Source organism: Drosophila elegans, unplaced genomic scaffold, assembly GCF_018152505.1.
Source record: "Drosophila elegans isolate 14027-0461.03 unplaced genomic scaffold, ASM1815250v1 contig_520, whole genome shotgun sequence".
In the NCBI taxonomy this organism is placed as follows: domain Eukaryota; kingdom Metazoa; phylum Arthropoda; class Insecta; order Diptera; family Drosophilidae; genus Drosophila; species Drosophila elegans.
The window spans coordinates 1,116,629-1,138,455 of NW_024545903.1; the positions used below are offsets into that span (position 1 = coordinate 1,116,629).

General features: G+C 44.8%; 4 protein-coding genes across 19 annotated transcripts; 3 read left to right on the forward strand and 1 right to left on the reverse strand.

The window, feature by feature from the left end:
• The first annotated feature begins 937 nt into the window (after positions 1 to 937).
• On the forward strand, positions 938 to 3,815 carry LOC108149178 (uridine phosphorylase 2). 3 transcript variants are annotated; one of them, XM_017276592.2, is made up of 4 exons: positions 938 to 1,159; positions 1,863 to 2,062; positions 2,216 to 2,899; positions 3,531 to 3,815. In XM_017276592.2, exons 2-4 carry the CDS (start codon positions 1,910 to 1,912, stop codon positions 3,744 to 3,746), a joined length of 1,053 nt encoding a protein of 350 aa, XP_017132081.2. In that variant the 5' UTR covers positions 938 to 1,159; positions 1,863 to 1,909; the 3' UTR covers positions 3,747 to 3,815. The 3 variants fall into 3 exon arrangements, with proteins under 3 accessions (XP_017132081.2, XP_017132080.2, XP_017132079.2); XM_017276591.2 differs by lacking the exon at positions 938 to 1,159 and adding an exon at positions 1,194 to 1,317; XM_017276590.2 differs by lacking the exon at positions 938 to 1,159 and adding an exon at positions 1,348 to 1,797.
• A 113-nt stretch (positions 3,816 to 3,928) lies between these two features.
• On the reverse strand, positions 3,929 to 11,818 carry LOC108149172 (receptor expression-enhancing protein 1). Of its 14 annotated transcripts, XM_017276578.2 has the most exons (9): positions 11,419 to 11,817; positions 11,300 to 11,355; positions 9,455 to 9,527; positions 8,947 to 9,144; positions 8,763 to 8,876; positions 6,284 to 6,558; positions 5,661 to 5,787; positions 4,796 to 5,591; positions 3,929 to 4,454 (listed from the first exon to the last, which is right to left on the reverse strand). In XM_017276578.2, the coding sequence occupies exons 2-9, from the start codon at positions 11,329 to 11,331 to the stop codon at positions 4,435 to 4,437; spliced, it is 1,635 nt and encodes a 544-aa protein (XP_017132067.1). In that variant the 5' UTR covers positions 11,332 to 11,355; positions 11,419 to 11,817; the 3' UTR covers positions 3,929 to 4,434. The 14 variants fall into 14 exon arrangements, with proteins under 14 accessions (XP_017132067.1, XP_017132072.1, XP_017132064.1 ...); XM_017276583.2 differs by lacking the exon at positions 4,796 to 5,591 and having other exon boundaries at positions 11,419 to 11,814; XM_017276577.2 differs by lacking the exon at positions 3,929 to 4,454 and having other exon boundaries at positions 4,467 to 5,591; positions 11,419 to 11,818.
• Positions 11,819 to 12,779: 961 nt separating this feature from the next.
• On the forward strand, positions 12,780 to 19,004 carry LOC108149171 (nuclear pore complex protein Nup214). The gene is made up of 8 exons (XM_041709801.1): positions 12,780 to 12,888; positions 12,944 to 13,082; positions 13,136 to 14,862; positions 14,924 to 15,105; positions 15,163 to 15,504; positions 15,561 to 16,738; positions 17,325 to 18,822; positions 18,890 to 19,004. The coding sequence occupies exons 1-8, from the start codon at positions 12,853 to 12,855 to the stop codon at positions 18,912 to 18,914; spliced, it is 5,127 nt and encodes a 1,708-aa protein (XP_041565735.1). The 5' UTR covers positions 12,780 to 12,852; the 3' UTR covers positions 18,915 to 19,004.
• A 94-nt stretch (positions 19,005 to 19,098) lies between these two features.
• Positions 19,099 to 21,216, forward strand: LOC108149174 (serine protease 30). Its single transcript, XM_017276586.2, has 7 exons — positions 19,099 to 19,375; positions 19,436 to 19,481; positions 19,592 to 19,737; positions 19,792 to 20,349; positions 20,460 to 20,505; positions 20,573 to 20,706; positions 20,764 to 21,216. The coding sequence occupies exons 1-7, from the start codon at positions 19,135 to 19,137 to the stop codon at positions 21,147 to 21,149; spliced, it is 1,557 nt and encodes a 518-aa protein (XP_017132075.1). The 5' UTR covers positions 19,099 to 19,134; the 3' UTR covers positions 21,150 to 21,216.
• Positions 21,217 to 21,827: the final 611 nt, after the last annotated feature.

Consider the following 21,827-nt stretch of genomic DNA (forward strand, 5'->3'; position numbering starts at 1 on the left):
AGTATCCCACCACCACCACCCACCCACCCCACATCCAAACCACACCATACTCCCATCATCCAAGACGCCCGGCAAGATCTCTCGAGCGGGGTAGCTAGCTATATAGCGCGCATAGCTGTGGAGCCAAAGGGGGCAGCAAACAAGAACAGAGAAGCAGACAAAGAACAAGAAGAGAACATCAACAATGGTAGACATACGATACGACGACTATGAAAACGGAACGCAACGCTGGAGAGGATGAGCTAAGCGGTTAAAGCAGAAGAAGAACAAGCAGCACTCAGAACTCAGTGGGAAAGAAGAAGACAACAATACACACACACCTCCAGTTCAGTTGGACGGGACACAAAAGATGTGAAACCTACGTACGATGAAGAAAATGAAAATTCAAATATCACTGTGATTGTTTTTTAATTGTAAATTAAAATGCTGGAGCTGCTGATTTGAGACAAAAAAAAATAATTATACGCCGTGTGTATTATTTTGGGAAAAGGGATAATAGAACGTTATAACACCTCTGCCAGTATCTACTAAATGCTCCACTGATTGAGGATCACTTGCATGCAAATCCAGTGGGGGACCCACTTTATGAAATGTTAATACATCATTAAATTAATTTCACTGAAGGAGTTACCCCCAGCTTATTTAAAGGAGATCCGCCCCTGACCAGGAGAGAGCGATCTATCTTTCTCCCTCTCTCTGCCAACCAGTTTACCGGCAATTGCAGCTGCGAACACATGGCGCGGGCAGCTGATGGGGCTCTCTCTCTCTGCTCGCGAAATCTGCCATTGTCTCCCCTGTTTGTCTGTATGTGTATGCCGCTTTCTTTGCGCTCCTGCCCTGTGTGCAATTCACATACATACACGCGGTAAGTGAATACATACATATGTACAAGTATATCGCTGAGAAGTACAGTCGCCGCTAATGGTGAAAACTGGCTGTGCGAAAAAAGGCAAAGAGAGCAAGAGAGAGGGCGGGCTGGGTGGCAACTCAAAAACTCCGCCGGTTGCACTTGGCAACAAGTCGACAATCGACATCCACTCCGATTGAGGGTCAAGGTCAGCGCTCGCACATCAGCTGCTGCTGCGCGCATGTGTGACGTCGGAGGCGGAGGCTCCGCGAAAGTTGCGCTCCAAGTCTCTGTTTAAGGAGCTGCATGTGGGTAAGAAGAAGAGCGGTTCGCAGAGTGGTTTCGGCGGTTAGCGAGCCGGTTTGGCTTCTTTTTTGAGGTTCACTGTATTTTATTGCGGTACGATCGCGAGCCATATAAAAAATCGCTGCATTTACTTAGGCCTATGAGAGGAGTTGCAGATGTTATGGGTATAATTATCACCTGTAGTCGTATTTAGCAGGGGAAAGAAAACTTTACCAAGTTACCCAAAGTATTCCATATTCCATATTCAGCTAAAAATTCTAAAGATTTGTTCATAAATAAAGCAAGCTAGGGCATACAGGCTTTATTTGTTAAAAAATAAATGTAAATGTAAATGCTTGGTAAATGTTATTTAAATTTGTTTTAAAAAATAAGAGCGTTATCAACTAAAATCAAACTGATATTATGTTTTTTCATGTCGCAAAGTGTTAAAAGTTTTTCCTAAATCTTTTTTTTATGTTCAATAAATATGACAACTTTTGAAGTTTATATTATAAAATTGAAATACTAGCCAAAACTGCTTCTGGAAACACATTCTACAAAATTTTTATTTGTAAAAAATAAGAGAAAAAAAAATATAAAGATGCCTAAGAGTAATTGTAGTGACTGCACATGTCGTTTGGCCAAAGAGGTGTGCCAGCTAAAGGGTAACAACTAAGAATATGGAGGAGAGTCCGCTGAGATCCCTTGTAACACAGACCGCATCCCATAGCTGTTGTGAATGCCCAGAGCAAGACCCTCTCCAAGTTGGTCCGGCAGATGAAGGATGGTTGCAAAAAGGATGAGGAGCCCAAAGAATCCACCCTGTGCGGTTTGAATCCTTGTCTGAAGTGCCTGCAGCCCGACATACTTTATCATCTGGGGCTAGACACGGAGACTACTGATTTCCCCAAAGTGTTCGGCGATGTGCGGGTAAGTCTGTTCCAATACTTCAGATGTACTGAGATTATTGACCCTTGGCATAATAAATAATTTTGTAAAATTTGTATAATCAGTGAGAAATCTGTTATTTCTTTTAAAGAATTCCCAAAACTGTAACAAATAATTATTATTTTTCATTAATAGTTCGTTTGCATGGGGGGTACACCGGGGCGTATGGAGAATTTTGCCTACTACTTGATGCAGGAGATCGGCCTCAAGATAAACGCGGCCACCAAACTGCGGGACATGGGGGAGGCGGGCAAGCGATTCGCCTTGTTCAAGGTGGGTCCCGTGCTATGTGCCAGCCACGGAATGGGCTGTCCATCGATTTCCATCCTGCTGCACGAGCTCATCAAGATGATGCACCACGCCAAGTGCCAAGATCCCGTCTTCATCCGGATTGGAACCTGTGGTGGCATTGGTGTCGATCCCGGAACCGTGGTCATCTCCTCCGAGGCGGTGGATGGTCGGCTCAATCCCGCCCACGAGATCCTGGTACACGGCGTCAGTGTCCAACATGCCAGCCAGTTGGACGAGGGTCTGGCTGATGACATCAAGTCCTGCCACGATCCCAGCAAGGACAATTATGAAACCATCGTCGGACGGACGATGTGCACCCATGATTTCTACGAGGGTCAGTCGCGATTGGATGGCGCCTTTTGCGAGTACACACCCGAAATGAAAAAGACCTACTTGGAGGAGCTTCAGAACCAGGGGGTGAAGAACATCGAGATGGAGAGTCTGGCTTTGGCCGCTCTTACCAGCAGGGCCAATATAAGGGCTGCAGTGGTCTGCGTGGCCATATTAAATCGCGTCAATGGAGATCAGGTGAGATTAAATAAATCTAAATCAATATGAATTCATTTTTCTCAAGCATATGCAAAAAGATATTGTTTAAATTTATTGTTACCGAAGAACTATAAAACTAAGTGGTATGGCTAGTATCCATTATATTTGGTGTAAAAGGTTCTAAAAAATATTTATGGGTTATTCTCTAATGTTCGACATGCTATATTCAAGATAATCACAAAAATCTAAGCCATTCGCACGCTACACAGACAGAAGTGATTCTTTCGAAAAAATGTTCAAGCACGCTTTTCAGCAACACGTGATCTATGATTTAAATAAAATTTATTTTATAATGTTCTGTATTGACAGATCTTAACAAGGTTTTTAGTTTGACCCTAAAATGTTAAGTAGTTTTTTGTTTAAATTGAGTTTTAATGGCTGTTGTGTGTTATGTTTTAAAATGTGTAATGCATTTATGGTCAATTGTCTTATAATAGTTAAATTAAATAGATGACCTGTAAAAACATGTGGAAAAAAAATACATTTTCAGACATTGTATGTTTTGGCTGCGGTTGACCTTTCTTGAGAATTACCCATATGTATTTGTCTTTTAAATTATATTGTATATTGTACACCTTAATCTTTTACTACCAATTAAAATCCTATTTAGATCAAAACGCCGCATGAGATTTTGGCCAAATGGGAGAAGCGACCGCAGGTGCTAGTGGCCCGCTATATACGCAAAGTTTTGTACTTCCACGAAAATGATTCCGACTGGGAAGAACCTGACGAGGATGAGTGCGAAGGAGAAACTCCAGAGAAGGCTGCGACTCCACCAGGCGGTGCTGGAGACACTCAAAAGGCGCCCGCAGAGGAGGCTGAATAATATTCTTGGGCTGGAAATACACATTGTCGACTTGTGACTGCACCAACATTAAAAACAAAAAAAAAACCATACTAACCTAATGTTTTTTTTTTAAAAGTTTGGACAATGCTAATTTTAATTAAACATCTGTTTCCTATTGATACCTATAGTTTTGACAATCAATGACAACATAGTTTGTTCAGTTCAATGGTATAGATTGTTTTATTTAATGCTCAATTACAATATCAGGAATTTATGCTACACAATTGATAGGTTTATTCGGGTTTCATTTTTGGTTAGTACAGCTGTTGGAGAACCTTTGGGCAGAGGCTAGGAGACTCGCTTAACGCTAAACTAGTCACGAAATGAGTACCAATAGCAGCCAGGGACATATTGGTCCTGGAGCTCTAATAGAATCACAAACAAAGTACACAATGCATATGCATATATAGCTAATATTATCATAATCTGTATCGACATCAGTATTTTAAGTTACAATTTAAACTAAAACATGAGGTCCAGGTTCTATGGATTTTACTTCATGTCCACCATTACCACCCAAATCAACATGCAGATGTAGGTGGATGGCCACAGCTAGATGCCCCACTACTTCTCCGACTTGTTGCGCGTTTTGGCCTGACCAGTGGCATTTCCACCCACCTGGGATCTGTCCGCTTTTCGGCTACTCGACCGGGGCAAGGTGGTGCAGCTAGCAGACATGGATTTGTCCTGCAAAAATTAAAGTATAGCAAATAGTTAGAGTTGATCTTGACTAGAAACGGCTCAAACAGCATGCTGCAAATCCTTAAATCTGGGGGTTAGTAACGCAACTGTACAAGGGAATAATGCCATATTTGGGGGCCATGGAAGTTAAGGGCGGAGTTGACGTTGCCCGGCGGTGAGCGATACATAACACTGGGATGATGAGAGCTTCGATAACGGGCTGCGGCTGGGCTTACTTCAAATCTGCGTCTCTCTGGCCGCCAGCTGCTCATCTTCCGGCTGCTGGCTGGGATTAGCTTTGTTACGCAGCACACTAGCTTTGATATGCTTGAACAGTTGGCCGATACCTGACTTTCGTTCCACGCTGCCCGTCGATGTCTGGCTAATGGCGTCCGGTTGGGGACTCAGCGAGTGCCTCTTCGGTGGCAGAGGCGGAGGAGGGGCACGTCCCTTGCCATGGTTGGCCTTGGGCCGCAGGGATGGCGATAGTGAGGCCGATACGGAGGGCTCTGGTTCCAGCTGGGCACGGAAACTATGCTTAATCTCCTCCAGGGTGGCACGCATTTCGCGGGGCGACATGGGACGTGGTCGTTCGGGTAGAAAAGGATCTGGTGCGGATGCAGAAGTACTTAGAACCAAGACAAAGGGGTCTATCGGTGGTGATATATATGGCTTGCTTTGGGGAGGTGCACCCGATTCGAGGGTCTCAGCAGGTCCATTGATATTCTCATTTTGTAACTTATCCTTATGTATCTCCTCGAATGAATCTTTATTTTTTTTGGCATCAACTTCATCCGTAATTATTTGATTAGGTTCTTCGAATAACGCATCTTCAAAATCGTCCTCCATTTTGCAATTTTCCCTTTCATTTTGGTAAGACAATTCTTCCTGCTTTTCTTCTACAACCTCCAGTTCTGTTATGTCCTCTTCCATTAAAGGCAAAGCCTCATAAAAGTCCTCGTCTTCTGCATCATCGTCCATCTTCTCCTCCCTCGTAATTTTTTCCACATCCAAAATTGGTATTTTTTCAAAACTCTCCACAATTTTAAGTTCTTGGGCCACTGGAACTGCGTTCTCCCCTCGCACACCTTGAAAGTATAGCTGGTTCTCTAAATAGACTTCGTCCCTCATCTCTTCCAGCAACTGCTAACCAACACCAATCTCTAAACGGATTAAGATAGTTGCAGATGGAAAAAATCACATTATTCATACCTCATTGCGTTTTGACTTGACCCGACCCTTGGATGCATTCGTCATTGAGGAGGTGCGACTGAGACCGCTCACGGGCTCGGCACTTGAGTAACCGGAGCTGATGTCATCCTGGCTGCGAATGTTGTAGCTGTAGGGGGCAGGAAGACATTAAAAAAGATTAAAATATTATTAAGAACTTCCAAAATGTAAATATATATGTCGGAAGTAAAATTTAGCTAATTTAGTTCAATGCTTTTAGAATCATATAGAAATTATATGATTACATAACTCAACAGTGTTTCGAAAATGTAATGCTTTTTGATCCGAACCTATATGATCCAAAGATCTTGACGCGTTTACACTGTATGAGTATTAATGTATTTAATAAATGCTGTATTTATACGAAAATTCCGAGATGATTCGAAACACTTCTTAAAATAAATATGGGTTCTTGTTTTATGAACCTTAAAAATTCGCGTAAAAGAATTCTCAGCAAATCTCTTGTTATTGATTATATATATACCTATGACAAAAATTATTTGGAGGAATTGGATATATTGTAGAGACAATATGCTTACTAAGAAGCACTGCGATTGAAGCATTGATTAATGCAAGGCTCAAATAAAAAATAAAAAAAAACTCACTTGAAATCGCCAGCATTTTTGGCGGTCACATCCACCTCCGTAAAATACATGCCGGTGGAGTGACGTGTTCCGCTTCCAGATCGGCCCACCGGCGTCTGGTTCCTTGGCCTCAGGAGACGTGCGCCCGTGGATGGCGATCGCATGACCACAGCCGACGAAGTCATCGATGACATCATCACGTCGTCCAGCTCGTCCTGCGTGCGATGCATATCCGGTTCGCTCAGATCGCTGAGGCTGTAGCTCCGCTTGATCGTCTGCACCAGATTGCCACCGCCCTTCAGCAGGACGATGGATTTAGGTGGGAGGTAGTGGTCGTGGTTGGTGGATTAGAGTACAAGAGTTGGCATTTGAATAATTTAATTTAAACTACAACTAATCGAAAACTTAGGTGTAAACATAGCAATAATACATGTAGGGAAAAAACTAAAACTACAAGTGGGCGACATGGTTAAGGTGATGATGTGTGAGTGTATCGCTGAGTGTTTGAAATTCGATTTTTCGCTGAGTATCTGATGCTGGTTGTTGGCCATCTTCAATAGCCCTCCACGTCCACATCGGGCGTACGATCGCGCAGCTTGCGACGCGAGCGGATCACATTGGTGGAGCTGCCGGCGGCCTCAGCATCGTTGTTTCGCTGGCCACGTTTGCCTGCCGTTTTGGCAGTGCCTCCGACACGACGGGCCTGAGCTTTTCGGACTGGCAAATCCCGCAGACGAGCGGCTCCGGCATCGCCCATGGGCTCATCTTGGTGCTCCATCTCCTCGGGCACCTCCTCAATAACCAGTCGCCTGGTTTCGCCCCTTGCCTCGTAGACTGCGTCCGTATAGCTGTCGATGCTGCTCAGGGAACTGGCCCGCGGCAGCCAGTTGTCCGTGCTGTCCATCATATCCTGACCCCGGGACAGCTCATCGGCGGAATGGGAGCCGTGCAGGCCACGTCCGTTGAATGAGGGAGCCGTGGTAAGCGCAAAGGTCTAGCAGTTAGCGGGTTAGTGGCAATCGGGCGGTGCAGGCAGGTGCATTTAGTTGGGTTTCAGTTTGGGTTTTGTTTGTTTGGTGGGTTAAATGCAAAGAAACATAAGTGAAGAAACGAAAAAGTTAATTAAAAGATAGGCAACGCAAAAGTCTCAAATTGAAATGAATTGCAGCTGGGTCAAATGAAGAACATACACACACGCTCGAAAATTGTCTCATGCTCGGGGTATCTATTTATATGTATATGCCCTACCCTAGAGGCGATTCGGAATTGGAATTAGAATTGTGCAACTGGGCAACTGGGAAGGGGACAATGGCGCTGGTCGAATGAAATCAGCGGAATTCCAATGTAGAAAAAAGGAGTGCCTGGCAGATGTCTCAGGTATAAACAACAGCACATAAAAGACAATTTTGGAGGACCGGAATAAACACTTTTGTTCCAAAAGCGAACAAGTTTCTTTGTCTAAGAACAAAGAAGGGTAAAAGATCCCTTCTCTGCTAGAATTTCGATGAGGAATTCGTTGTATCAGTACATTTGTACATGATTGGTTTCTTGAGAACATGTTTACAATTCTTATAATAAACTTTCAGTCTTTGTATAAACCTAAGAAATACTCGTAACATTACTATTACTATCTTTTGAAGTACTTATAATCGGATGGCTTTGTCTGATAACAAAGAACGAAAAAGAGTGACTAGTACTCCAGGAATTGGATGACTAACTCAGTTTCTTTGTAAAAACTTTTATTGCGAGTAAACCTAACAGATTGTGCAACTTAACCAATTTAGTTAAATTAACTTGCACCTTGCAGTCGTTTTCTTTTTCTTTCTATATCTTTTTTGACCTACATTAACAAAAAAAATGTATTTATTGACTGCATTAGTTCATCATTGAGTTGTCTATGCCCTCCAGAATATATCCAATCGACTGCAGCCCACAAATGTCTTGGCCCACATCTCAATTGTTTACAAACAGTTGTGAATTGCGACGGGTATTTGTGCACGGGTTTGTTCAGTTTTTTTTGTTTTTATTACATTGTTTCAACATGTTGATTTATCTTTTAGCGTGTATTACGTATAGTATATACTGTGATCTAGCTACACAAAGAGAAACACACTACAAACTAAATCGAAACAAACACGCAAATGGCACAAAAGAGCATTCCGTTCTAGACGTTTAAACTAAATAATAATAAAATTAAATGTGAAGAGAAGGCGAGCTGATGATTAAGGCGATGATGATTCTCTTGGTGAGGAGCTCCCTGCTGCCACGGATTCGCTGACCAGTTTGGCGATGATTAAGATGAGCACGCGAGAGTGTTGCGCAAATAACTCGAATATAGAACAGCAGAAGCTGATGTTTGTTTGCTGCTCATTTTATGCAACGACGCTGGAGGCGATCGAAAATGGCCAAATGAATGTGGTTGAGCGAGTCGAGTGAGTGTGCGAGATTGTGGGTGAGTGTGTCAGTGGGGGCTGTGATTGGTTTGTGTGGGGAGGATTACCTTTATGGCCGTCTGCATGAGGACATTGGTGGCGTAATTAACTCCCTTGGAGCCCAGCTGCAGGACCGCCGAATAGCCGCGCTCTTTGGCCTGATTCACATACTCGTCGATCTCCTGCACAAAGAGAAAAGTACGATGTACCGGGGAATACATATATGTATATACGCGAGTTTTCAGATCCCACCTGTTCGTGGCGCGTCAACATCGGATGCACGAATTTCCGATACAGCGTCGAACTGCCCTTTGTGGCTGGCGAGAGGAGCCAGAAGACCAGGGCCACCTTCACCTCGTAGTAGAACGGCAGCCAGGAGATAAAGATGTCCGTGAATGTTTCAATGCAGGTGAAAAATGCAAAGACAATCCAGTACATCATCCATTTTACCTACAGCATGAAAGAGTTTATATATATTGTTAAATTGCTGTTAATGATCCCAAATGATCACCATAAAAAAACAAAATTTACAGTAATGTATTAAAATGATTACTGACAAATTGATATAATTTCAAAATTTATTGTACAATTTAGCTCATATTTACTGGTTTTAAGTACCATTTAAAGTAATTAAAGGGTGATTTTGAATTTAAATTATTAAATTATTACAATAGTTTTAATTTGATCATGCAAAAACGAAATACATACTTTTGTATGGTATCATTTGGTTTAGTTTTCAAGTGTTTGTAGATGTACTTACATATTCCTTGACATCCTTGGTCCTGACGGCCTTGTAGGAGGCATAGGCCGGGTACAGGGTGCCGCAGAACAATCTGAAAGCGGGAAACAGTAAACTCTGGGCACAAGTTCGCGGCGCTAGGAATATGACAATCAGCGAGCAGATGCAGGCCGTGTTGAAAGAGAGACATGGGAGAGGACATCGCTGCAGGAGCTCCAGCATTCGGCCCAGGGCATTGAGATTCTGGACCACTTTGGGAGTGGGGGTGGGGTGAGTGGTGGCCAGCGGCACCTGCTGCTCCACTATGTAGGCCCCATTGTACTCATTATCGGGAAAATCGCTGTCCAGCGAGCTCAGTGAATCGCCCAGCTGGTACAATGGATAATGGACCCGTTGCTGCTGTTGTTGGGGATAAATAAACTTTGGATAGACGGGGATGACATCCTCCGGCTGGTCCTCGAGCGAGTAACTGCGACCGTAGACGGTGCCCGGCGGATGACGGAGACGTCGAAGATTAGCTGGCCGCTGATAGAAGAGCGGCTGGGTCTGCTCCTGCTGATAGATTGGCCTCATGGCAACGGGGATGCATTGCCCGCAGCGCAGATCGCAGATCGTTCCTGGCCGCTAGAACGTCGAGCAGAGACTGCCTGCCGGGGCGTGGAGAGCGATCTGCGATCTCAGATCCGGCGTCTAACGCTCAGCCGGGGGGTCTATTAATAAACCAACGATCGGGTCTAGAGAGCGGCAGCAATAGGAGCAGCCGCGACAATGTTTACACGGAGGAATGAACCACAGTTCCGAGCTACAGACGCGCTCGAAAAAATAGCACTTTAATGGGTTGATGTATATAAATGAATATTTCTAAAAACAATGGTGCATTCCCTTTTTTTCTGAAACTTAATCTGAAAAATGTTCATAAGAAACAAGTTTTGACATTACATTTTTTTTTTACTTAGTCGTAGAACCTTTAACTTTCGAAACGTAATGGTCCATCTTAGTTTTAAATATTTTCACACAAAATGTATGACTTTAAAACTCTGACGCATTTAAAAAGTTTTAGTTTAGTTTTATTTATAAGACATGACTTCTTTTTGTATTTAAATAATACATTTCCTTGGAATTTGTTTAAAAAAAAAGTAACAGAAAATAGGAAGAAGTCTTGGCCATTTTTTTTTAAAATAATCAAATTATTTGGGATGGCCTCTTTTAGGAAAAAACATAAGATTAATTTGTTCTGCAATTTGAGGTCTATTGTTGGTTACATTTGGGGTGGATCTTAAAGTTCGTTCTTTAAATAAACATATAAATCTCAAATATCAAGGGATGTAAATGGGCCGAATAAAGAGGTGCTATAAACTTTATCTCCAATGTGTCATTCATATGAGCAATTATAACGTTGCCAATTCGACCACGATCTATAAATATTGACAACAATAGCCGCTGTTCGCGGAGTGACAAAGAGAGTCGCCGGCTATATCCACATGTTCTGCACCCATATCGGGCGAGTCGAGTGCGTCGGCCTCGGAAACTCGGAAAGTAGCAGCTCCAAATTAGGAGTTCCAATTGAGGGTTACGCACACACACATAGTCTCACACTCGCGCACAAGTGAACGGTACTTTGCGACAGCTGATTAATAAACAAACAATCTGGCAATCAACGAAACCACGGAAATATACAGAAATCAGAAGCGTGACGCCCACACAATTAGGAATCAAAATCACTGACTTTTTGAGGTGCTTTTCTCGATTCCGAAGGCCGAGCTTGAAAAGTTTTTTTTTGGGGGTCAGCCAGATGCAGCGCTCTCACTCGCACTCGCACTCACGCTCTGCTCGCTTAGGGGTTCTGTGAAGTTGGTAATTACTCACATTATAAGCCGTGAAAACAGACTGCTGATCATCTTGAAGGCCTTCGCTTAGCAGTTCTAAAAGAAAAACATGGGGTTTGTATTACATTAGGCCATTCCGTTATCCTTGTTCCTTCTCACCTTTTTTATCACCTGCCCCTTAAATTTCCTGGACTTAACCGAGTTTTATATGATTTTTGGGAGACTTTTTAAGCAGTTTTGACATAAACTACACTGCGTTTGATTTCACTTGACTATTCCTTTTTTCTTTGCCTTTGTGGTTACTGCGATTGAAGGAGGAGTAGGACTTCGAAATTATTTGGCTACGCAATTTTTAGCACCGTGTTGCGTCGCCACTGGATAATTGCGACTCGCCAGCTCGGTTTCAACTACATGGCTTTGTGCATTTTCACTCGGAAGAGCCGATGTTTTTTGCCCACATTTGCAATTGCATTGCCCGCGAAATAATCGCTTTTGTTTAATTCTCGGCAAACAAAAAGAAACACGAAAGAGATAGCAGAACAACAACAAAGCTGCTGCGATAGAGCTGGAAGACCATCGATGGCACTATCGATACCATCGATGTTTTTTATTTTTCTAAGCATCGATATTTTTGGCCACTATCGATTGTTTTTAGTTTGACTCGGCATTGAAGACAGCTTATGAGTAAAGTTAAATTCGTCTTATATTCATTTTAATTTCCTATGTTTATTTATTTATAGGTATATATAACTAACGACTTTATTTATATTTTAGGAAAACTCAATGCGGCGTTTTGCGTTTTAGCGAAAAAATAATTTTGTGTGCCGGCTTCGTTTTACGCTTCGGAACGTGCATTCAGCATAGTCGGACAAATTTTTTCCGATCGCAGGAGCTGCCTTAAATCCAATATTGTGGATAAATTGTTATTCATAAACAAGAACCAAAAACTGATATCAAAACATGAATAAATTATTGAAATATTAAATTAACTTGTTTTTTTTACTTTAACAAAAAACGGTAAACAGCGACGGTGTGAATAGGTTGCAACCACTTTTTACCAAACAGTTCGTTAAGTGGCCTTGCAAGGAGGTATAAAACTTATAACTTATCATTTTCATATTGGTATAAAACTTATAACTTATAACTTATCATTTTCATATTTTCAAGGTGCTTGTATTTTCGGTCTTCACCCTTCCGATAACAGCTGCGGCTCGTCAAAACATAAGGAAAGTCAACAGTTCAACCATCTTTGTTTATGTATTGACGAACACAAGTTCATAATAACAATTTATTTTATTTCATAATATAATTGAGTGCTCGAATGGCAATTTGATTGGAACATCACTGAGAACGTGACTTTTAAGCGTGGTCTCCCAAAACACTGATAGGTGGAAAAGGGTCTTAAACAAATCGTTGTTAGGTTATTTTGGTTAGATTTTAATGGTGAGTTTATGTAGAGTGACCCTATATAAGGTGGCGCGCTTTTTGTTTTTCAAGATTTTTACGGTTTTGACCTGCAGCCACACCACCGGCTTAAATTGGGAATTGACAAACTGCACGAATTTGGCAGAATAAAATCGAAAACTAACGAAAATGGCGCAAAATGCTCCAGCTTGTAGGGACACACAGGTGAGTTGAATAACGTCAAACTAATTTGTCAAACATTATAATGGGGTCGTTCCAGGATTTCCAATTTAAACTGCGCGACAAATTTATAGCGTTCAAAAAATGCGGCGAGCCCCGCAGCAATGTGAAATTACTGGCGATCTCCAGCAGCCGTGGATTGCTCTTCGCCGGCAGTCCAACACAGCCGGAACTCAAGGGTAATATTATTAGAACTTCCTGTATAACTATGCCTTACCTGTTCCACTTGCAGTTATTATCGTCAAGGATCTGGCCAATGCCAAGAGTACAGGACAACAGCCGCAGGCGCGACTTGTGCCACTGCCAAGTGTCCCGAACTACATTGCCTGCAGCTCCGATGGCAACCTGCTGGGCGTGAATCACACCCAGAACGGCACTAGCCTGCTCAGCATCTATGCGGTGCCAACGTTCATGACCCCGGATGTTCGTCCCGTTTATAGTATTCGGCTGGCGGCCGAGGATCACGTGCACGCTGTCCAGCTGCTCTGGAATCCCGTGCTGCCCAACAGCCTGGCCGTGGTGCTGAGCAACGGAGGCCTCGGAATGTACGCCCTGAAGGAGGGGGGCAACTTTGAGATGCACTCGTTGGACAAGAACCAGCAGGTGAAGTGCGGCTGCTGGTCGCCCAAAGGCAAGCAGATCGTCCTCGGCTTCCCCGGCGGCAGGATCCAGCAATTCAAGCCGGACTTGACTCCGGCCAAGACCCTGTCCTGTCCGCCGAATGTACACGACGCCCCCTTCGACACGATCGCCATCCAGTGGCTATCAACGTTCCAGTTCGCAGTGATCTTCCTGCAACACGGCGAGGATTGCAATCCGTCCCTGTACATCGTTAATGCTCCCAAAGCCGGTGCACCCAGCTACATCAACTACTATGACATCTGCTACAGCCTGAATGGACCGCGGAATCATCAGTTCCTCTTCAACCATGTGCCCCAGTGGAATCTGCTGCTCGTGATCTCGGCTAATGGCGTCGAGGTGGGCGTGATGGGAACTTCGGAGACCGGTGACACGCCCGCCTGGCAACAGTTAACTTTGCTGGATGAGGCTCGCATCGAGATGCCCCTGAGTGAGGCCACACAGGAGGAGACCTTCCCGCTGGGCTTTGTCTACGATACGTCTACTACGCACCAACTGACCATTAACGAGCAAAAGCTCCAGACCATGCCCATGGTGCACGTTTTGGGTTCGGACGGAGCTCTGCTTTCTTTCGATTTCCTGAATATGCTGCCGGGTGCGGTGTCTGTTTGCTCGCCGCCACCGCCAGTGGCGGATACTTCGGGTCAATTCAGGCCGCTAAACATGTTGCTTCCCGTTGAGGAGGAGGAGCAGCAGGCTGCGGCTGCCAGTCCGCCGCTCAAGACTCCTGCGGTGACCGCTCCCTCGGACATATCGTTCGCCTTCACATCAAATACCGTAACTTCAACTCCGGCTCCTGCAAAGGATAAGCCGCCATCGCTGTTCTCCGGCTTTGGAGCCGCTGCAGCCAAAGCTTCGGCACCGCAACTGTCGTTCGGAGCTGCTTCGGTCCCTGCCCCGCAATCTTTTGCAGCTCCAACTGCTACTCCCGTCAAGCCAGGCACTGGATTTAGTGGATTTGGTGTGCAATCAACTACTCCGGCAATGGGATCGTTGTTTTCCGCTCCCGCAGTAAATACCTTTGGCGGCATGGCTATGAACAAACCGGTCGCTGCTTCTGTAACCCCACGCTCGGCGGCTCCGGAGAAAGCAGACAATGTAGCTGCTGCTGCCGTTAATAAGCCACTGTACACTGTTCCTCCGACATTTGCACCGGTGGCCACGAAGCCAACTGCACCAGCGCCCCCTGTTAGTGTAGTAGAAACTCTTAGGCCGGATGACACGGAGCCCATCATAAAAGACATGATTGCCCTGCAAATCGAGGCCTTCAGTCAGGACATTCAGAAGCAGAAGAATCAGACTAAGGAGTTGCTTAAAGGCGTAAGGGAATCACCTTTTTATACATACTCGTTTACATCTTTGTTTTGTGCTTTCCCCGCAGATTGCAGCTCCTTCAGACTTACGCGCCTTTGCCAAGCGATTGGACGATCTTCAAGAGCTGAACGAACAAGCCAAGGATGTGGAATTCGAGTTGGATGTTCAGGGATTACGCCAGGGTCTTAACGAGGCCTATGCCATTGTGGCCGAGTGCCGTGGCAAACTGGAGATTTATAGGAAACCCGAGTGGGTATCATATTCGTTTATTTAAACATATATTTTAAGAAACCCCTTTGGTTTCAGTATCACGCGTCTGATGAACTCAAGCTCCTGTGACCCCGCTGGCCGTCGCATGCTAGCCCGTCTTCAGAGCTATGTGGCCGCCAACGAAGCCCAGCTGCGTCTCGCCCAGCAGCACGTCGATGTGCAGTGGGAGCAGTTCCAGGACGTGGTGCGGCGCAACTCCAAGTCTCGCATGCACATGCCATGTCTGGAGGGCATCTACCAGCGACTGACGAAGCTGCAGAACCTCACTTCTGACCAGAGGATCCGACAGAACCACATCAAAGCCAAGCTCAAGGAGCGCGGATTGCTCCAGAACGCATTGCTCGACCAGGAGAACAGTCGCACTCGCACCAACGAAGCGTAGGTGGAAAATGTATTTTTCTCTGCTTCAACCTTAACCCTTAATTTTCTTGTAGAGTGGACACATTGGCCGACTCCATACTCTCGATGAGCCTGAGCCAAGTGGTGGACTCCAATGCAGCCAAGCTCACGCAGCAAAGGCTGCAGAAGATTCGTAAGGTTGTCCAGCTGCAGAAAATCAATATTATATGTCCCCAGCGACCGGATCGCGTGGGTCTCAAGTCGGAGGTGATTTTGGAAACAAAACGTAGGGCGGAGCAGATTAAAAAGGCGGCCGCTAAGCCAGCAACGGCCAACAAGTGCACTCAGGCAGCAGTGGCTCTTCCTCCGGCCCCAGCTGCTGCACCCATGTCGCAAGCTCCTCCAACAGTGGCTCCTCAGCTGCCGAAACCAATGCCATCTAAGCCGACCGTTGTGGAAAAGCCTGCAGCCCCCATTCTTTCTGCTACATCCACAGCTACGCCATTCTCCTTCAGCCAGAGCAGCCCGTTTGTGAAGACTTCCACGGTGACACCGACGACAAATACTGTGACCCCTGGTGAAGCTGCCAAACCGGGTCTCTCTTTGTTCGGCGGAATGGGCAGTGCTGGTTCCGGCTTTAGTTTTGGTGGCGGTGCCAAGTCGGCGCTCTCATTTGGTGGCGGAGCACCGGCAGTGGAAGCGGCTCCGATGCAGAAACCAAACCTTTCGGCAGGTATTGCAAAGGATCAGCCTGCACCAGAGCCAGCTAAGCCCAAAGAGCAGAAGGCGGGGCTAGAAATCAAGCCAGTGACAGCGGCAGTCGAGACTACAAAAGTACCGCCACAAACGCCAAAGGCGGAGAACGCTAACAAATCATTCGGCTTCGGCGGCTTTTCGGGAACTGGCGGTGCTGTGGGAAGTGCCACCAGCACTCCGTTCAGCTTTGGTGGATTGGGCTCATCACTGGGCTTTGGCGGAGCCGCCCCATCTGTCCCAAAATCGGAAGCTCCCAACGCGTCAGCCACTAGCGCAGCCGCTTCCGCTTCTCCATTTGGCATGTTCTCGGCAGCTTTAACTAAGCCAACCACCAGTGAACCCACAGTGACCACCAGCAGCACCACCACTATTACCAGCAAGCCCACGCCTGTAATTGGTTCGACCAGTTCGGCTGAAGACACTTCCGTGCCTGCGTCAACCGGAGTGACCAGCATCTCGGACCCCATCGGCGGACTTTTCAGCTCTGTAAACATTTGCAAGCCAAACACCCCAGCAGGTAAGTTCTATTAATTTGTGTGTTAACCTAGTGATAAAACCAAAGTTTTGCATATTTTATTGCATATTTCGTTACTTATACACGCGTTTCTCGTAGAGTAAACGTTTAAATTGTATTCGCTAAAAAGTATGTAACGGGGAGAAGGCAGCGTTTTCGACTCTATGATGTATATACATTCTTGATCAGGATCAATAACCCAGTGGATCAAGTCATATTTCAAAAACTACGAAAACTATAGACTTGGGATTAAACACGCAGATTCTAGTTAAGCCTACAAAGCGGAAGTTTGTTTCAAAATGTGGCCATGCCCACTCTTACGCCCACAAATCGTGTTTATCCGGACATTAACTATCGACTAAAAGCTATTAATTTAGAAGTTAGTAGCATAGATGTAAACTTTTGATGTATGGGGTCCCTCAAAAACCTTATTGTTTTCTAGGGGAATATGTGTTTTTTTTTAATTGATTAGCTGTGTATCGTTTCTTCTTGATTTAACTAGGTCCCATGGACATTTGTAGAGAAATCATACGCTTAAACATATAAAAACCCAAACTAAATATATATATATCATATTTTTGTTTAACAGATTCCACCAAACCAGCTAATATTTTTGGAGGTCTCAGTAGTGGTTCAGACACGAGCAACTTTTCATTTGGCGGCGCAACTGGAGACGCCTCGAAGGGACTATTTGGCAGCATCACTCAAGCAGCAACGACAACAACATCTGCAACAACTGTTGTGGATGCCACAATCAAAACTGAACCCATCACTACCACAGCAATGGCAGCTCCCACAGTGGCTACAACAGCTGCATCAAGTGCAGGAACAGTTGCTCCGGCTGCAGCATCAGCAGCAACGCCTTCGAGTACCGCTCCAGCTACATCCGGTAATACTGTCCCCGGCAGCGCTTTCTCCTTCTCGAACGCTTTTAGCAGCCTCAGTGCAGGAGGTGCGACTCCAAGTACCACTTCTGCTGCTCCTTTAGTTGCCAGCAGCTCCACCGCGTCGACAGCCAGTAATGCCTCGTCCTCGGTGTTTGGAGCTGGCTTCGCAGCGCCAGCATCGTCAGCGGCTCCGGTGGTCAGCCCCTTTCAATCGGCTCCAAAGAGCACGGCACCGAGTGGAAACATTTTTGGCAGTATACCCAAGCCGGAGAGCAGTGTTTTTGGGGCAGCTCCTGTTGCACCTTTGAGCACGCCGGCTGCGCCAACAGCAGCTGCACCGCCCACGGGTCTCTTTGCATCAGCCGCCATAAGCAATCCGTCGCCATTCAGCAGTCCTCCAAGTGGAGCAGCTGCAGCCGGCGGAAACATTTTCGGACAGACGGTGAAGACGAGCGTGTTTGGTCAGCCCGCGCCAGCAGCAGCCAGCGGTGGATCTATATTTGGAGGTGGAACCAATGCTCCCTTTGGATCGAGCTCCATTTTTGGAGGAAGTAATCCACAAAGCCCCGTGGGCGCCCCCGCTGCAGGAAGTACTTCAATCTTTGGCCAAAATGTGTTTGGTCAGTCAGCGGCAGCATCGCCGGCAGCTGGTGGAAACATATTCGCCAATCCAGTGGGCACTCCGCAGGCTTCGGCTTTTGGCGGCGGAGGAAATTCGATCTTTGGATCACCTGCACCAGCTACTGCCTCGCCTGTCTCCGGCGGATCGATCTTTGGCGGTGGCAACAGCTCCGGTGGATTTGGCTCCTTCTCGCAGACAACACCAGCTCAGGGAGGCTTTGGTGGTGGTGGCTTTGCCCAGGGCGGTGGCGGATCAGTGGCTCAGACGGGCTTTGGATCAGCGCCATCGCCGCAACAGCAACCGACGCCGGGTGGATTTGGAGCCAAGCCCGTTTTTGGTGGTTCTCCGGCCTTTGGAGCGAGTCCCACCTTTGGAGGGGGCCCCACCTTCGGCAGTCCCAAGGGATTTGGTGGCTTTGGCGGGGCTGCCCCAGTAGCCTCACCGCCAGCCTTTGGTGCTGCTGCCAAACCGGCCGAGGGAAACATTTTCGAGACTCTGGGTGGTCAGGAATCTGGACTCTCCTTTGGAAACTTGGCACAGACTGGCAACTCGAATGCCCAGAAGCCTGCCTTTGGCGGGTAAGTAATGGCAAATCATTTCTTGAGACTCTGTAGCATTAACTGGGAACACCCTTTTTCGTTTCAGATCGAGTTTTATGAATTATCGTTGAGTTATTGATTCTTGTGTTCGTTCAGTGTTGACTGTAGATTAGATTACCACCTAAAACATACCACCATTAAAATTTACAAAGATCTTTGAATTTGCCCTGCTTTACCCTGTTTATTTTAAAATGCAAATAATGATAATGCTGCCTTCGTGCTATCGAAAGGCTACACAGCCTGGTGTATGGCGTATGTTCATTAGGCTTTGCAAAAAGCTTGAGATAAGCAATGGTGTTTCAGTTCTTCATAGCATCGCGTGAAATGCAGACCTTTTTAGTTTGTAGTTCTTTGTTCATATTTTTCCTCCCTTGCCTGCTGGGAGCTTCATCGTTTTTGGAGGAACCATGTGGAAGAGCGATTATACCTAAAGTTATCCGAGGCTATAATGCTGGGCAAGAATACGCTGCCTGGATGGCAGCCATTAGAAATGACACAAATTTTCTGTGTGGCGGTACGCTTATACACAAACGTACGTTTTTTTTTTTTTATACAAATCTCGAATAGTCGATAATGTTTTATTTCTTAACAGGCTTTATTTTAACTGCTGCCCATTGCATAGATGGTCAAAGCAGCCTGTAAGTTGATTTTTAACTTAAGTGCCAAGCATTTTGTAACATATATCAGTTATGTGAACATTAGGGTATGTTTTTATAGCTCAGTTTTCTTTATTTTGTGTGTCCTAAAGATTTGTGAGCTTGGGAGCATACAACAAAAGTAATCCCATCGCTGAGTACGACGTCAGTGTTGCAGTAATCCACCGTTCCTACAACAGATTTACTCACCTCAATGATATTGGCCTTCTAAAACTGTCTACCAGCGTCGTCTACAATGGTATGTGCACGGTTTTATCGCTTTGCATAAGATATAACATACATTTCTCTGCAGTCTTCGTTCATCCAATCTGTATTATTTTGGACATGAGAATTAAGAGCCAAGTGGAGGCCACGCAAACGTTTAAAGCATTTGGTTGGGGTGAAAAAAGTGACGGCCAGGAAAGCGAAATACTTCAAACCATCACCCTTAACCATTTAGCTCGAGCTGTGTGCACCAGGCACTTAGGTGTGAGTCTTATTTCGAAACAGATATGTGCCGGTGCCAATGGCGGAGACACCTGCCGCGGCGATTCCGGTGGCCCATTGACCAGCACCATTACCGTTGGTGAAAGACTCCGCGAATCGCAGTTCGGTATCGTTAGCTATGGCAAAACAAGCTGCAATGCACCCGGCGTGTATACCGATGTGACTAGCTATGCGGATTGGATAGAGGCAACAATAAAGACGCATAACGTTGGGAATGGGCTACAGAAATCAGTTTCCCATCGGTCCGATTTGGTACAAGATACATGGGTGTATGAAGACTGCGGTGGTGCTACCATAGCATCGAATTTGGAGGCAAATATACTTGGGTTTAATTTTCAATCGAAAGGCGTGCTCATCACAGACCGTACGTATCAATAGTGAACGATTCTAATTGAAACTTGATAAAGTCGCAAGTTTAATGGTTCCCTTCGTAAAAGTAACTTTTTTCAAAAATAATTATTTTTAATTTTTTAGGGTTTGTTATCACAAATGCCAGAAGATTGCCTGAAAATGCTCCGTTGTAAGTGGCATGTTCGATATAAAAATGTTTTTAATTATTTTAAATGTATTTTTGAATTATTACACAGAGTTGTTGGTGTGATGGGGATGTGGAGGTCCTATGGAGAATACAGAGTTGACGCAGTCTTCAAGCATCCGAAGTATTCAGAAGGCAGAAATGACATAGCTTTGCTTAGACTAAATCGGTCGGTGACCCACACAGGTAACCCAATTTGACCACAATTCTGTGCTCCGACTTACTGAGATCCTCTTTTTCCAGACGGAATGAAACCGATCTGTATGCTCGTGAACGCACAGCACCAGCAGCTGGTCGAATCTAGCCCGTTCTTTACTGTTTTTGATTATGTGGAAACCGAAGTTCCCAAGCAAATTTATGCTGTTAGCGTTACACTCATTCAACCCGTCGATTGTTCATATCGAATTCACAGAACAATCTATCGGGATCAATTATGTTTGAAACATCCACGCGGAATGAGTCAGAATTATGGCAAACCTGGCGACTTATTGGGAGGAAATATAATGCTGGCGGGAAAGAAAAGGTTCGTTTTGCTTGGAATTGTCAGTTATTCATCCAATGGTGTGCATGTTCTAACAAATGTTATGAGACATTCGGAGTGGATCAAAAATATGGTTAAATCTAATTAATTTTAGAAAACAAATGGAAAATCACTTTTATTATGTCAATAAAAACACTAAATTTGTACCCATTAAACATGTATTGCATATAAATAATTTTAAATGCGATTACTTATTTTAAAATCCCATTAAGGTGGCTCATAAAAACCTTGCTCTCACCGTTTAATGTGCAATCAAAAATCCAGGATTTTGGCAGCCTAAGTAATGGTATACAATACAATGGTAAACAATCATATATTCTATTCGAAATTCAAATTTGCTTGGCCACCTGTCTTAAAAATATCTGGCCAAAATAAGAATTCTATAAAATTCTACTTCGACTCTAACCACCTTTGTTCATTTGACTCTGAGCCCCGATAGAAAATCAGGGGGATTCATGTCCGGACCCCCTCTTTTTCCTTGAAATACACTTGGGTGATCAAAAAAAAAAAAAAAAACCAAAGTTCCCATACCAATTAACTAATTAACACGTTTTCCATTTAACTTTAGTGCAAAGAAAATTTTCTCTCATTTATTTATTGAAAACAACACTGCGTATGAGTGATAAAACGATTTTTTTTAACGCACGAAATGGCACACTTGGGCATGGTGAGGCGAAGAACTCAAAATGTTCATATACTGTGTGTATGTATAAGTCAACGATAATGATTCTTTAGTGGAATCGAAAGCTATAAAATATGATCCCGA